Below are 17,096 nucleotides of genomic sequence, written 5' to 3'. Positions count from 1 at the left end.
ATGTTTTATATTTTTAACATTATTTTTTTTATTAAAGATTTGTCTGCGAGCCATATGCAGCCATCAAAAGAGCCACAGCTGGCTTGCGAGCCATAAGTTCCCGACCATTGTACTATATATACACACACATACATACATGTAAAATATATGTAAACAGAATATTATGCTAGGTGAAATAAGCCATAACAAAAAAATAAATACTGTATGATCATATGAGGTACATAGAATTGTCAAGTTCACAGAGACAGAAAGAATGAGGTTACCAGGGCTGAGGGGGATAAGGAAACAAGGAGTCAGTGTTTAATGGTATAGATATGCAGTTTTTCAAGATGAAAAAAATTCTGTGGATGGAGAATGATGATGGTCTTACAACAGTGTGAATGTACTTCACGCCACTAAAGTATACAATTAAAAATGGTTAAGGTGGTAAATTTTATGTGAATTTTACTACAGTAAAAAAAAAAAAATCACCTGACCAGGCTGTGGTGCAATGGATAGAGCACTGGACTGGGATGAGGAGGACCCAGTTTCGAAACCCTGAGGTCGCCAGCTTGAGTGTGGGCTCATCTGGTTTGAGCAAGGCTAATCAGCTTGAGCCCAAAGTCACTGGCTTGAGCAGGGGTCACACAGTCTGCTGTAGCCCAACGGTCAAAGCACATATGAGAAAGCAATCAATGAAAAACTAAGGCGCTGTAAAGAAGAATTGATGCTTCTCATCTCTCTCCCTTCATGTCTGTCTGTCCCTCTCTCTGTTTCTCTCTGTCTGTCACAAAATAAAAAAATCTATCCTGAATTTGAGTACTCTTCGCCAGCCTTACTGCTGCCATCCTCAACTAGGGCTCTGTTACCTTGTGTCTGGACTGCTGTCCCCACCATCCGGTCTCTCTCTGCTTCTATCATTGCCATGCTCCAGTCCAACACTGTCCCAGGGAAACAGCATGAGAGCTGTTTTCTTATTGTAATTTAAAATTTTCTAGTATCCACATTAAAAACCAAGAAATTGGTGAGATTACTTTTAATAATATATATATTTTATTTAATCCAATACAGTGTAACCAAAATATTACCATTTCAACATGGAATCAATGTAAAAAATTATATACGGTCTACCGGAAAGTTCTGTCCGTTTTTGGAATAAGACAAAATATAAATTTTTCTTACTATCAATAAACTTTATTAAATAATATAATTGCCATTATTATTAATGATTTCTTGCCAGCGTGAGGGCAATTTGTATATCCCATTTTTGAAAAATGTTTTATCTTTTGATACGAAAAATTGAACCAGTGCTTGTTTCATATCTTCTTCATTTTTGAATTTTTTGCCCTTCAAAAAATTTTGTAAGGACAAAAACAAGTGATAGTCAGAGGGTGTTAAGTCCGGAGAATATGGTGGATGCAAAAGAATTTCCCAGCCTAGTTCTGCAATTTTTTTGACGAGTCCCCAAAGCAGCATGTGGCCTGGCATTATCATGATGCAGTATGATGTTCTTCCTATTGAACACTGCCGGCCTCTTTTCTTGGACTGCTGTCTTAAATTATCCAGTTGTTGACAATACTTCTCTGAATTGAGCTTTTCGTTCGGTTTTAAAAGCTCATAATGTATTGGTCCTCGAATGTCCCACCACATACACAACATTCTCTTATTCAGAGTCAAGTTTGGTTTAGAGGTGGAAGGGCTAGGTTTTCTGGGTTCACAATATGCCTTTTTGCTTACGATGTTTTCGTAGGTAATCCACTTTTCATCCCCAGTTATCATCCGGTTCAAGAAGGGCTCGATTTTGTTCCGAGCAAGCAGAGATGTGCATATGATGACTTGATCATCCAAATTCTTCTGACTTAATTCATGTGGCACCCATCTTGAACATTTCCACACCAATCCTATAATCCGAATATGGTCCGAAATGGTTTGCTGAGCTGAATTAAGCCTTTTTGCGATCTCCGATATTGTCAGAAAAGGATCTTGCTCCAACATGGTCTTAACAACATCATCATCAATCAAAGATGGTCGCCCAGAACGTGGCTTATCAGAAAGGTCGAAATCACCTGTTTTGAATTTTTCAAACCATCTTCTGCATGTCCTATCAGAAACTGTACCTTCACCAAACACTTTCAATAAATTTCTACATGCTTCTGTAGCATTTCTTCCTTGTTGAAATTCGTAAAAATTACAGTGGCGTAAATGAACTTTATCAGTAGCCATGGGTACACTATGGCTTCACACATAAGACTAACGTGAATCAACTTTGTTTTAGTTAATTTGCTACATCAGTATGTATACATTAAGTGATAAAAATAGAGAGGCACACATGTGCCAAATAAACATGTGCTTACATGTCAAAACTTGTTGTGATAGAAACGGACAGAACTTTCCGGTAGACCTGATAGAACTGGCCCTGGCCAATTGACTCAGTGGTAGAGCATCAGCCTGGTGTGTGGATGTCCCGGGTTCAATTCCCAGTCAGGGCACACAGGAGAAGCGCCCATCTCCTTCTCCACCCTTCCCCCTCTCCCTTCTTTCTCTCTTTCCCTCTCTTCCTCTTGCACAGCCGAGGCTCCATTGGTGCAAAGTTGGCCGGGGCGCTGAGGATAGCGCCATGGCCTCTGTCTCAGGCACTAGAATGGCTCCAGCTGCAATTCCCCAGATGGGCAGAGCACCGCCCCCTAGTGGGCATGCTGGATGGATCCCGGTTGGGCGCACGTGGAAGTCTGTCTCTCTGCCTCCCTGCTTCTCACTTCAGAAAAATACAAAAAAAAATTATAGAACTATTTTACATTCTCCTTTTCATACTAAATCAGGGGTCCCCAAACCACAGCCTGTGGGCCGCATGCGGCCCCCTGAGGCCATTTATCCAGCCCCCACTGCACTTCTGGAAGGGGTACCTCTTTCATTGGTGGTCAGTGAGAGGAGCATAGTTCTCATTGAAATACTGGTCAGTTTGTTGATTTAAATTTACTTGTTCTTTATTTTAAATATTGTATTTGTTCCTGTTTTGGTTTTTTTTACTTTAAAATAAGATATGTGCAGTGTGCACAGGGATTTGTTCATAGTTTTTTTTATAGTCTGGCCCTCTAACAGTCTGAGGGACAGTGAACTGGCCCCCTGTGTAAAAAGTTTGGGGACCCCTGTACTAAATCCTCAGCCTCTGATGTGTAGTTTATGCTTTCAGCTTTTTTCAATTTGGACGAACTGCATTTCAGATGCCAACAGTCACATGCCTAAACCAGTGCACTAGAAATTTCGTGCCAGTTGGCAAAAGCGTTAACCACCCTGATGTTGTATGACTATCACAGACCCAGTGTTCTTAGTTGAATTTGGTTATGCTCAGCGTGATTTCTGCCTTACTGGTCTCTGAAATAATCCTTCTTTTTTCACTGGTCCGAGTGTAAAAAGATTGAAAACTAGTGTTCTAAACCATTTTCAACATGGTAGCCAGAGTAATTCTGTTAAAACAGATTGTTCCTCTCCTCATCTTGACAAAACTCTCCAACAGTTCCCCTTTTAGCTTAGAGTCAAAGCTCAAGAGTCTAATCCAGTGGTCCCCAACCCCCCGGCCGCGGACCAGTACCAGTCCATGAGCTATTAGGTACTGGTCCACAGAGAAAGAATAAATAACTTACATTATTTCCGTTTTATTTATATTTAAGTCTGAATGATGTTTTATTTTTAAAAAATGACCAGATTCCCTCTATTACATTCGTCTAAGACTCACTCTTGACGCTTGTCTCGTAAGTTCGACAATTATATTTAAAAATACCAGTTTTTACGCCAGTTGCATAATTTTATTTTGTGCATTTATCCATCCCACCCTAAAAGCCGGTCTGTGAAAATATAAGGTCTACCGGAAAGTTCTGTCCGTTTTTGGAATAAAACAAGATACAAATTTTTCTTACCGGCAATAAACTTTATTAAATAATATAATTGCCATTATTATTAATGATTTCTTGCCAGCGTGAGGACAATTTGTATATATTTTCTGACATTAAACTGGTCCATGGCCCAGAAAAGGTTGGGGACCACTGGTCTAAGCTTTCCATGCGCTGGTTACCTGCTTCCTCCTCCAGCTCACTCCTTCACCTGGTCTCCACTTGTCTTAGTAGGCTGTGACCAACTCAATCTGGCCTCTAGGCTGGCTTCTTCCCTTACTTCTTTCAGTGTCCTGCTCAAACGCCACTTGCTCAGAACTCTTGCTGCCCCCTGGCACTCCCAATCCCTTGATCCTGCTTTATGTGCATCTATGGCCCTTATCACCATCTAACATACTGGATATTTGCTTACTGTCTCTCTCACTAAAATATAAGTTCTAAGAGGGCATGAATTTTATCTACTGTTCAAAATTTTGTCTTTGTTCCTAGTCCTGGAATAGCGCCTGGCACCTATGGGGAATGCAAATAAAGGTGTGTTGGGTGAACGAATGGAGCTTGAATGGGGCCACAGGTCCGTGCTTACTCTGCTGTCAGGCCCTGGCAAGAGTAGTGCTGGGCCTCATGGAGGCAGATCAAAATTCCAGGTCATGTTCATTTTCACCCAATCCAACCTTACTCTTTCTTGAAATCCCAGATCAAGCCTAACCTCCTTTAAAACCCTTTTCTTTTCCTTCCTTTCTTTCTTTCTTTTTTCTTTTCTTTTCTTTTCTCCTTCCTTCCTTCCTTCCTTCCTTCCTTCCTTCCTTCCTTCCTTCCTTCCTTCCTTCCTTTCCTTCCTTCCCTTCCTTCCTTCCTTCCTTCCTTCCTTCCTTCCTTCCTTCCTTCCTTCCTTCCTTCCTTCTTTCCTTCCTTCTTTTCCTTTCTTTCTTTCTTTCTTTCTTTCTTTCTTTCTTTCTTTCTTTCAAAAAAATTTATTAATTTTATATATAGAGAGAAAGATGGGGGGAGGAGTGAAAAGCATCACCCCGTAGTTGCTTCTCATATGTGCTTGACCAGACAAACCCAGGGTTTCGAACCAGTGACCTCAGCATTCAGGTCAATGTTTTATCCACTGTGCCTCCACAGGTCAGGCAAGAAACCTTTTTTTTTTTTTTTTTTTTTGTGACAGAGATAGAGAGAGTCAGAGAGAGGGACAGATAGGGACAGACAGACAGGAAGGGAGAGAGATGAGAAACATCAGTTTTTCGTTGTGGCTCCTTAGTTGTTCATTGATTGATTTCTCATATGTGCCTTGATCAGGGGGATACAGCAGACCAAGTGAACCCTTGCTTGAGCCAGCGACCTTGGGCTCAAGCTAGTGAGCCTTGCTCAGACCAGATGAGCCCATGCTCAAGCTAGCGACCTCGGGGTCTTGAACCTAGGTCCTCCACATCCCAGTCTGAAGCTCTATCCACTGTGCCACCACCCGGTCAGGCAAGAAACCTTTCTTAATGTCTAATGGACAGTGATTCTACTGGACCCCCTCCCATCCATTGCTTAACTATTCAATAACTTACTAAGCATCGATTACAAGGGTGGAAAATTTATAGACCTTTGTGGGCCAGACCAGGTGGGGCTCTGGGTAGCTGAGGGCATCTGCTGCCTCTCAGCTCCAGTGCTGCCCATTGGGAATGTGTGCCCAGTAATGGCAGGCTGCTGATTTTTATATGGACTCTTCTAATCATGAAGTGTTTTTATAATTTCAGAATGACCAACAGCATGCACGGTTTGTCACACCAGGGAGCAAAGATACAATCAAACTGTGTCAAAAGGACATAGGTGCCAACCCAAATAAGCACCTCAGGTCACAGATGGACTAAAGATAATAACCGCATGGATTGAAACACATAAAGTGGCTTAAATTTGCAAGGTCATAATCACAGTAAAAAGTAAACGCAAAAAGTGAATTGATCACATTTGGAGGATACTAGATAACCAACTCATCATTTTAACAATTGGTGAAGAACAGGAAAGAATAAACTATTTTGCTTTGTGCATATGAAGAGTGCTTCAGGGTCACTAAATGATTGAGGAGGGGAAGTTTCCCTTTACAGGAATATTCCAGCTGACAGACGGAGGGAATGACAGAGTTAGAGTGCCATCATCTTTTTTTTTAATTGAGTTTAGAGAGAGAGAGAGGGAAAGCAGAACTCTATAGATAAAGAGGAATTTAAAAGACATCAACTGACTGTAACATATGACCTATGTGTACCTCAATTCCAATGATTAAAACTATAAAAAGAACATCTACATTTGGGGAAATGTGAATACAAATATTTGATATTCAGGAATTCTTTTTTTTTTTTGGTATTTTTCTGAAGTGAGAAGCAGGAGGCAGAGAGACAGACTCCTGCATGTGCCCAACCGGGATCCACCCGACACGCCCACCAGGGGGCAATGCTCTGCCCATCTGGGGCGTCACTCTGTTGCAACCGGAGCCATTCTTGCACCCGAGGAGGAAGCCATGGAGACATCCTCAGCGCCCGGGCCAACTTTGCTCCAATGGAGCCTTGGCTGTGGGAAGGGTTGAGAGAGACAGAGAGGAAGGAGAGGGAGAGGGGTGGAGAAGCAGATGGGCGCTTCTCCTGTGTGCCCTGGCCGGGAATCGAACCAGGACTTTCACATGCTGAGCTGATGCTCTACTGCTGAGCCAACCGGCCAGGGCAGATATTCAGGAATTCTTGTGAATTTTGTTGGTATAACAACAAGATTGCTGTTAAATCTTTAAAAGGAGGTCTTTCACTGTATGAATCTCAGATTGAAAGACTGACAGAGAAGCTCCCAAGCCAAACAGGGCCACACAGTGCAGCTCAGGCTCACAGGGTGGCGGGTCTCCTGTGCTATGGGACTGAGGCGGGTGGGAAATAAGGGTCACAGAGGCCTGTGATGGAGGATAGTGCATGTGTGGCCAGATACTGGAGACCATTGGGGCTAGACACGGCTCTCCCGACACCCAGCAGGGACCCTCCCCACCAGGTCCGTGGTGGCAGGCCCCACAGGGCTGCCTGGGCTCTTCTCCTGACCCTGACCCTGACCCCCACCCCCGTTCCCAAGACACCCTCTCACCTCTGGGGCCGAGTCCAGGCCGCTGGCTTTCCTCCCTGTGCTGCTGCCACCCGGTTGTTTAGATGACGTTTTCTGGAGGAAGTCAGAGATCTTCTGAACCAAGAAATCACGGTCTTTCAGGTTGGCAAACAGGAAGGTCATTTTGCTTTTGGTGCTAATAGACAGAGGGCTGGGCAGGACACTGGAGCTATCGGCTTTTTCAACAATGGTCACCTGAGAAGGCAAAAACACTGGGTGTTTGTGTCTAGGGATGTAAAGCTGGAAAGTTCTGTGACTGTGAGAGCACAGCGGTTCTAGGTGGCCCTCTCCTGGGAGGGCGTGGTGAGCCAATGAGGGCACCTGGGTCCACCACATTCACACTCTGGCTGCCTCTTGCTGCTGTGAGCAAGTTACGTGCATGTCTAAGCCTCGTTATTTCACCTGTCAACGGGGTGGACACAAGCCCTGCTAGTATGTCATGAGGACTGTGGGCCTAGTCGCCGGCCCTTGTTAGCTTCCCAAAATGGCCAGTTCTTCTCCTGTCCTGAAGCCTGATGAGCAGCCCACCCAAGCACTAATTCCCGGAATAGCCGCTGACAGGTATGTCTGGGACCCAGCTCCAACCCGAAGTGTGAACAGAGCAGACAGCCTTGCAGGGGTGCCTCTGCAGAGCCCACAGCCTGGGGTAGGGACAGACAATGGCCATGCAGGCTAAACATGTTCCTCAGAGGTGGTGGGAGTGACAGGGCCAGCTGGAGGCCACTGGACTGCTTTGTGCTGAAGGCTCCTCTAGGGTAAGAGTAGCCACGCTGAGATCTGGTACAGCCAGGTGAGCTAGGGTGGAGGCCCAGCAACCACTGTGAGATGCCACACTGGCTTGATGGAGAAAGAAAGGCCAGAGAAGCTAGGGCAGGGTGTGTATGTGTATGGTGTGTATATGCATGTATATGCATATGAATATATGCATGTTTGCGATGTGTGTGCATGTACGGGGGTGGTGTGTGTACGTGTGCTGATGCACATGTGTACACACATGGATGTGAACACACATGTGTATTATCTGTAGTATACACGGTTCGCGTGTAGCATACACTTGTGCATGTGCGCAGTGCATATGTGTATTGCGCACAAGTGTGTGATATGTGTAAGTCCATGTGAGTAGAGTTTATGTGTGTGTGTATGCACACGTCTACATGCATGTGAGCTGAGATCCAAGAAGGGGTAGACAGCTCATAAGTTCAGCAGAAGATGCTGGAGGATTCCACACAGGGTGTCGACATGCTCTAACGTTTTAAACTGCATTCGCTGCTGCATGAAGATGGGTCCTAAAAGGGTTGGGTGTGTGTAGGACACTCCTGAGGTAGCCCAAGCAGATGTCGGGGTCTCAAGTGGTGGTTCTGGAGGGGATGGGACATGCTATGGCCAAGATGCAGGAATGAGGCTGCATCAGAACCAAGGCGGCTCCTGATTTACAGTTGAGCAGATAGGGAGAGGCGATGCTGTGCGGGATGAGGTGAGAAGAGCATTGGGTGTGCAAATGCAAGAGCGCAGCTGGCTCCCAGTGAGGAGCCTGTGAAGCCTCTCTGGCCAGGACACTGAGGACAGGCCAGTGTTGGGCCAGTGCAGAGCCCGTCCCAAGTGAGCAACAAGACAGTTCTGCTCCCCAGCTCAGCCAGCCGTCAGAAATTCTCTGCTACCAGAAACATCAGGAGGAATGGAGCTGGGCCCTAAGGAGACCCCTAAGCCAGCCCCTAGGCCTTGGGGCCATGTCAGTACAGTGCCCAGGACAAATCCATGGGCCTGGTGCCAGAGACCACGGGATCATGGGCCTCCTCTGAGCCTCTCAGCCTGGAGCTGTGGCTCCTTTGAGTCCTTTCTCTTTCCTTGGGAAACCCAGACAGGACACTAGTCCACACCTATTCGTAGCTATACGTGTAACTAGAGGGCTTTGTACACATTCAGGAATGTCTCACTATTCTAGGTTTTTAATAAAATCAAAATACTGTGATTTAGGTCATAACTTAAAAACCTCACTGAGCTTCAGTGGGTTTGTGCTGCTGAGCCAAGAAGAAAAGGAAGTCTTAAGACCTGCCTGCCCTGATCTTGGGGCCACTACCTTCTGTCTGGGCCAGGTCCCTCTCCCTCACCGTCTACATTTTTCACTAGTTACACAAAAATGGCTTCCACCTCTTACAAGTGAGAGATGACTTCCAATGACACGGTTATAGCTTGAGCCACCGACAAGGCAGATGTCAGCGAGGAACAGTGAAATGGCCTCTGAATGACATGGTGGAGTTGGTGCAGGGTCAGCATCCTCCACACCCAGCCAAAGAAGGGCTGTGCCAAAGTCCAGCTGCATGCCAGGAAGGCATGACTGAGGGACACTCCCACCAGGGAGGCTTGGGTCCTGCTTGAAGTTTCCTTATGTACCAGTGTGAGCCCTCCTGGCATGTCAAACTCCCTCCCTGTCCACCCACAAGGCAAGGTGACTCCCGGGACTGTGCACCCACTCCCAAGAGGCCTGCAGGAGCTTGGGGAGGTGCAGACTCACAATGTACCCATCACTGAATGCTGGGGGGCCACCCAGGTGAGGCAGGGCAGAGCCAGTGGGGGCTGGGTGCTCACCTCTCGCAAGGGTATGATGAGGTGGCAGGCATTCTCCTCCTTGCTGGCAAAGCAGATATAGTTGCTGGAGATGAACATCTGGCCGGGGATGTGCAGCTTACTGAACGGAGTCCACAGGGTGCAGCCTGTGTGGCCATCCAGGTGCTCATCCCCAGGCAGCTGGAATGTGGCCCGGTAGTACTCGTTCTTGGCTCGTGCGTCTAGGTCTCTGGGGAAACCAGGGTGGAGGTAGGAGGGAAGAAGATAAGAGTTGGGTTTCCACATTGGATTTGGACTCCTTAGGTCCTCCCTTGAGCAAATCATGACCAGGGATCTTAGAGTTCAATAAAATATGCACCTTAAATAACCAAGGAAAGGTGGGACATTCGTATGGCCAGCACAGGAGTGATCAGCAAACATGCTCTTGAGATCTGATGGCAGTGGGAGGACACCTGGAGGCCGACAGGCTGTGACCAGCACTGCCCACACAGTCCCTGTACCTGCCCTGCTGCTTCTCACTGGGAAGACCCAGCCCCACCTAGAAACCCAGAAAAGAACCCTGTGAAGTTAAAACTAAAACACAATGCTACACTTGATATGAAAGGCACACTCAGCTGGCCCACAGCCTGGTTCCCTGCTCCTCAGCCCTGTGGTGGCTCTGTCCTGGAGACTGCCAGCAGCCTAAACAGGGCCTGGCAGGCACAGCCTGATGGAGTGCCGAGATTGTCATGACCTGTCCCTACTTGTTTTCTTTCCAGAAAGTTCCAAAAGGCACCCTGTCACTTGCATTAGGACAGTGACATCTTTTGACAATGCTCTAGTCCTAAAGGGGCACCGCTGATTCCAGGCATAGGCCATGGTCTCTGAGCACACGGGTGTGAAGTGCCTGTGGGAACCTGGGGCTTGCACTGGCCTTGTGGGTTTCCTGTGAAGCTACAACTGAGGAGTGCAAACAGAAGCGCTCCAAAGGGGCTGCCAGCAGCATCTGTTCCGTTGTCTGCCAATTCCCACAGACCGGGTGGCAGAGACCACAGACCTACTTGGCTGCACTTCAGCCCAGGCCTGGGCCCCACAGCTACCAGCGTGAGGAGGGTAGGAGGGGTCAAGGAGTGCAGAGAAGAGCTGTCAGTCATGGTGGGATGGAGGCAGTGTACTCTGGGACCTGATCACCAAAGACATCTGGAGAGGCTGGGGACACGGAGATGGAGGTGGTGGGGAGAGAGGCTGGGGACACGGGGGTGGAGGTGGTAAGGGGAGAGGCTGGGGACACGGGGGTGGAGGTGGTGGGGGGAGAGGCTGGGGACACGGGGGTGGAGGTGGTAGGGGGAGAGGCTGGGGACACGGGGGTGGAGGTGGTGGGGGGAGAGGCTGGGGACACGGGGGTGGAGGTGGTGGGGGGAGAGGCTGGGGACACGGGGGTGGAGGTGGTGGGGGGAGAGGCTGGGGACACGGGGGTGGAGGTGGTGGGGGGAAAGGCTGGGGGCGCCTGGATGGAGGTGGTGGAGGGAGAGGCTGGGGACATGTGTACGGAGGTGGTAGGGGAGAGACTGGGGGATCCCCGACAGAGGTGGTGGGGAAGCCAGCTGGAAGCTCATGCTCTGGCTCCACTGTTCACTTGCTGAGGGGCGTTGGGAGAGTTGCTCAGCCTCTCTGTGCCTTAGCTCCCTGTTTGAGACTAAGAGTGTCTAAGACCTCCCCCATCATAGAACTGTGAGAAAGAGATCTCGGATCTCCCTGCAACCACATCTTTACCTGGCCCCTTCCCGAAGGTCTCCCTGTCCCCTGGGCAACGCACCGCTTCAGAGCTGAGATGTTCCTCCGTGGCCGGGCGGGCCTGGGAAGTGCCTTGTCCTCCAGGAAGCTCTCGCTGTCCAGCAGTTGCCGCATGGCCAGGTTGGCCAGCTGCTCCATGAGTTTGAAGGTCTCACCAATGTTGAGGAACATGGAGAAGAAGAGCTCGTGGTCTCGGGTGTCCACACGGATGCTCTCAGGGAAGAGCACGGTGTCATTCTTCTCCAGCCGTATGACATCCACCCACTGCACGACTAGGCTCACTGGATACCAATGGGGACAGACATACAACCACTGGGTCAAATGGGTTGAAAGGTTGGCCAGGGCGGCTCCTGCCTCCTGCCTCCAGCCAGAAGCCACTGCGGGAAGTGTAGCCTGAGCATGCCTCCCATGCCTGAGTGTGGCTGTGCTGAGACACCAGCTCCATAAGAGAAATGGGCCAACCCACCACTGGCCCTGAGAAGACACTGGGTGAACATTTATCCCATGAATGGCCAGAGTGACATGAATAAATGAGCACAGCTGAGCTAGCTGAGATTCTGGCCCCAAGAAGCCCATCTAGTGGGAGTGGACTGATATGAGAAGAAATGTCAGAACATGGTATGACCAGCATAGAGTGGACACCAGCCCCTGCCTGATGAGCAGGTACAAGGCCAGGAGCAGTGCCAGGGAGGATATGGTGGGTGTGTACATGGTGGGAGAAGGCCTTGATGGGCTCAAGAAAGGCAACACTGGGAAAGTCAAAGCCCTGGAGGCTCTTTCTGGGGTAAGGTGGCAGTGGGGACACCGATTACCCTGGGAAATCTGCCTTGTGTCTTGAGGCCCGGGCTTCCCTTAGGGAAGCATCTGTAGCACCAAGGCATAGAGTAACCTGGAGCCACTCACAGATCCATGTGCCCTCAAATACTTAACTTAAAAGAAAGAGGCCCCATGCAAAAAGTCATTATGTGAAACCTCATACCACTGGCCACATATGACAGGAGCTCCCAAGAGCCAGGTATGTGTCTGGCTCAAGTTTAGGCATTTCTGTTGTAGGCTACAGAGGTGGCACTTGGTTTTGAGGAGATGCTCTGCTGGGTGTGTGGGAACAGCATGTCTGAGAGAAAGGAGACCCCTCAGGGATTTTAGTAGTCTGGAAAGGTCATGACCTTTCTGGAGGTGAGGTCAGAGGGTGAGGGCCAAGAAGCTGAGGAAGATGGGATCAGCTGGGCAGTTGGTGGGATGCCAGGGCACCCACGCTCACCTTCCTTGCCCAGAAGGAAGGAGTAAAAGCACAGGTGATTGACGGTCAGGTAGAGCCAGCCCTGCCTGGGGACATGACCCTTCCAGTAGCTACAGGAATAGTAGTTGACCAGTTTCTCCCCCTCAGGCATCCCGAACTGCTTCCGCATTTTCAGCTCAGCCTCCTTGAACTTCCCGGGATCCTCATCTCCCTGGGGCTGCAGGTTCTTGTTCTCTTCAGCGATGATACCCTGGAGGAGGAGAAAGGGGCTGGTTCCTGGGAAGCCCAGGACTTCCACAGCGAAGGCTGGAGCAGAGAGGCCTGGGGAACCAGGTGGTGACACCCAGGATGCTGGCCTAAAGACCATAAACAAGGTTAGGCCCCGTTGGCTATTCCGGCAGTGCGTGGTCAGACTAACACTGCCCTTGTGACTGCACATGCTCCCTTAACTCCCTGAAATTATTAGGGCACAGAGAGGTGACCTTTTACATAAACATGTATTTTTATGTCAAATTTCTAAAAGATATAATGGTAAAAAATGCACATAGTAAAAAAGCATATTTAGTGAAAAGGGACTCTGCCCTTCCTCCCAAAGCCACTCTCCTGGCTTCCTTCCAGACACACAGGCAGATGAGCCACCTGTAACCATCATGTATGCTTCGCTTTCTCTCATTCTTTATTCAAATGCACCGTGCTGTGGCACTCTGCTGTGAAGAGCTTTTCTCATGACCATATCTTGGAGAAGTCCTGTATTTGGTTCCCCGAACTCCACATACTGGGCACTCTTGCCTATTACCCACACCCACAGATCAGGCATAGGGCTCACCCAGCTCATGGCACATCTATGCTAACTGTAACCTATCTGTATCTTTCCTGGGCTCAGAGTGCCCAGAGACATCACTCTGGGCCCCAGGGCCAGTCCCAAAACTCTTGGGGTAAAAGAGGGTCCTAGTACACTCAGCTCAAAAGGTACACACAGGTTTTTCAGGGTGATTACTCAACACGCTAAGGTAATTCAAGGCCAGTGCTTGTGGCTCCACCTGCTGCTTGCACCAGGCTTCCTGCCCTTCCACCATGGGCAGGGAGGACAGCCAGGAGGTAGGGGGGGACCTGAAGGTGAGGTATGCTCTGATGTCCTCCACCTCGGTACAGCTGGCATGGTGGTTGCTGTGACTTCCACACCTCCTCTCTCTCAGGCTACCTCTGACGTCTCCCTGAACCGCTCTGTTGGAACTGTCTCTACATTTGGGAACAGGGTCTAGCAAAGCTCTCATTATTAAGGCCCTGCCTTTGTTTCTGCTGTCCTGGATTCTACAGCTGAAAAACAGAAGATGGGCCTTGGATAGTCTGTGGGCCTCCAATGGCCACCCTACCACTGGGCGACCTTCCCGGGTCTCACCCAGCAGCACCTGAGCCACCCCTAAGCAGGGAGGCAAAGGGGCTGGCACAACCTGCTCTGAATTCTCCAATGGCTCCCACTCATGACCAACCCTACCCAACAATGAGAGTGAGCCAGCCTGGCTCACAGGGCTGAGGTTCTCTGTTTACTGGCTAACACTGCTGGACTATAAAAATCTCTGGGATTCCATGTCTTTCAGAGTTTTAGGAATATTCAAGTTTCCTATTTCTCTGGGGAAGCTGGTCTCCCCAGAATTGGTAAACAGCCTGCACAAGATGGAGTCAGTATGGACAGGTCCACTACATCGACCTGTCCCAGCATGACTAAGAGAAACAGGCCGGAACGGTAGGCACGCGCACCTGCCTTATATACCTGATAATGTGACCCCCACTTTTTGTAATCATGGCTTGGTGCCACCTTTTGTGTGATTTACTATGAGACTCCTGTGCACTGCATCAGGCTGCTGCTGTGCCCAATAAAGCATGCATCATCTCCTTACTGCTCCACGTGTCTTTTTCCAGCTCCTGGCACCTCGCATTGCTCCGTCCCTTGCCTCCAAACTCAGACCTAACACCCTGTCTCTGTTTAAGTTATATTTTATGGTATGCCAAATAATTGCCTCCAAAGACGTCCACACCCCAAGCCCCAGAACCGGGGGAAATGTGATCTTATGGAGCAAAGGAAACTCAGTAGATGCGACTAAATAATGGTCTGAGATGGGGAGATCATCCTGGATTATTTGAGTGAGCCTATTATATCAACAGGTCCTTAAAGAAGGCAAGAGGGTTAGGGTCACAGGGCATGAGGTGGGTGGGGAACTGAGTGACTGATTTGAAGATGCCACCTGCTGGCACTAAAAAGAAGGACAGGGTCAAGAACCAAGGAACACAAGTGGACCGCACACGCTAGAAAAGGCAAGGAAATGGATTCTCCCCTCAGATCCTCCAGAAGCAAGGGAGCCCTGCTCACATCTGGATTTCAGCCCCTGACACCCATTTCTGAGTTCTGACCTCTTGAACTGAGAGATAATAAATTTGTTTTGCGCCACTAAGCTTGTGGTAACTTGTTGGTAGCAACTGGAAACAAATTCATAGTATTCTAATAGAGTCCATCATGTTAAATTATTCGCTTAAAGCTATTTGTAGCATTATCTCTTTTTCTGTAAACTGTGTACAGGTGTTTCTCCCAGGCCTATCCCAAGGTTGCTCACGGGGATCCCTCTGCCACAGCCTCAGGGTGCTTTGGGGTCTGCTGCTCTTCTCTATTGTCCTCTTATTCTCTACAGAACAAACTCCTTCCCTTTGCTGTTTCCTTCTTTCTAATTTCCTGCTTTCTCTGGACTTCTCACTTACTGAGCTAAACAGCTGACTCATTAATTTCCATCCCTTTTGCTTTTATAATGTGAGATTTAAGCCTTTCCATTCCCTTCTCTGTACTGCTTTACTGCATCCTGTCAATTCTAATATGCAGCAGTATTTCAATTATCATTCAGTTTTAAATATTTTCTGGTTTCCATTTCTTCTTTGACCCATGAGTCATTTAGAACTTTCTCCTATTCTGTAGAATGGTTTGTTTGAGTCTGGCACATAGGAAGCATTCAATAATGTTGCTATTGCTATTATTGTTAAGAGTCCAGCTTGTTCACTAGGACAGTAGAGGCTTGCCTGTTTCCCGGGAGCTATGAAGCAATACAGGTCTTGTGGTGAACTCCAAAGTGCACAAAGAGCCGAAGAACTCTTTGTACTGTCTGCCAGGTCCAGGAAGTTGTGATGTAATGAAGTCACAAGGGCCCAAAGCAACTTAGCATCATGTAACTCTGACCCAGTAAGAGCCCTCCTTGAAATTTAACCTAAAGCAATAATAGAACAGAAAGGAAAACATACATACACTCAGATAAATACTCATTATTACCTTAATTACCCACCATGAGGAAACAACCTAAATATTGCCGTGATACCCATTTTACTGGTTGCTACCATATATATTTTTTTTGGTGACAGAGATAAAGACAAAGACAGAGACAGAGAGAGGAACAGAGAGGGATAGACAGGGAGAGAGATGAGAAGCATCAATTCTTTGTTGCAGCTCCTTAGTCTCTTTAGTTATTCATTGATTACTTTCTCATATGTGCCTTGATAAGGGGGTATCTACAGCAGAGTGAGTGACCCCTTATTCAAGCCAGTGACATTGGGCTTCAGCTAGCAACCTTTGGGCTCAAGCCAGAGACCATGGGGTCATGTCTATGGTCCCATGCGCAAGCCAGCAACCCCACACTAAGCTGGATGAGCCCACGCTTAAGCTGGCAACCTCAGGGTTTCAAATTTGGGTCCTCTGTGTCCCAGTCCAACACTCTATCCACTGCACCACTGCCTGGTTAGGTTGGTAGCTACCATTTTCATAATTATTATTTTGATAGCTATAAAACATTCCACTAGGTATACCACCTGTGACTTATCTAGTGCTCTGAATGTAAGTGCTCAGCACAGGACTCACACAGAAAGTACCCAATAAATGCTCTGCTCTGTCTCACGGCTCTTGTTCTGCAAAGGAGAGCATGGCTGCTCCCCCAACCATGGCTCTTTTTGCTGACAGTGCTGCAGGGACATCTTGACATATATGTCATTCTGCACATGTGAATGAATACACTGCAGGGTCAACACCAAGGAATGAAATCACTGGTTCAAGGGTCTGTGCATTTCTTTTTTTTATTTATTTAATTTTTAGCAAATGAGCGAGCTAGTGAGTGAGCAAGTGAGAGAGACAGAGAAAGAGAAAGAGAGAGAGAGAGAGAGAGAGACAGGAAGGAAGAGATGAGAAACATCAACTCATAGTTGGGGTAATTTAGTTGTTCATTGATTGCCTCTCATACATGGCTTGAATGGGAGCTCAAGCAAAGCCAGTGACCCCTGGCTCAAGTCAGTGACTTTGGGCTTCAAGCTAGTGACCTCGGGTTCAAGTCAGTGACCATGGGGTCATGCTGGTGATCCCATGCCCAAGCTGGCGACCCCACACAAGATGGGGAGCCTGCACTCAAGCTGGATGAACCCGCACTCAAGCCAGTGACCTTGGAATTTTGAACCTGGAATCTCAGTGTCCCAGACTGATGCTTTACCCACTGTGCCACCACCTG

General features: G+C 48.1%; 1 protein-coding gene across 5 annotated transcripts in view; it reads right to left on the bottom strand.

The window, feature by feature from the left end:
* The window catches only part of TBC1D9B (TBC1 domain family member 9B), a 67,813-nt gene that overhangs the window by 27,517 nt on the left and 23,200 nt on the right, over positions 1–17,096 (bottom strand). For all 5 annotated transcript variants that reach the window (XM_066272462.1, XM_066272465.1, XM_066272463.1 and 2 more), the window contains 4 exons: positions 12,589–12,817; positions 11,350–11,608; positions 9,576–9,783; positions 6,972–7,184 (listed from right to left, as the gene is read on the bottom strand). In XM_066272462.1, coding sequence (XP_066128559.1) covers positions 6,972–7,184; positions 9,576–9,783; positions 11,350–11,608; positions 12,589–12,817 — 909 coding nt within the window. The remainder of the gene's footprint in view (positions 1–6,971; positions 7,185–9,575; positions 9,784–11,349; positions 11,609–12,588; positions 12,818–17,096) is intronic.

Source organism: Saccopteryx bilineata, chromosome 4 (assembly GCF_036850765.1).
Source record: "Saccopteryx bilineata isolate mSacBil1 chromosome 4, mSacBil1_pri_phased_curated, whole genome shotgun sequence".
NCBI classification, from domain to species: Eukaryota; Metazoa; Chordata; class Mammalia; order Chiroptera; family Emballonuridae; genus Saccopteryx; species Saccopteryx bilineata.
Note: the sequence above shows the minus strand (reverse complement) of the source record. Positions and strands in the feature narration are given on the sequence as shown.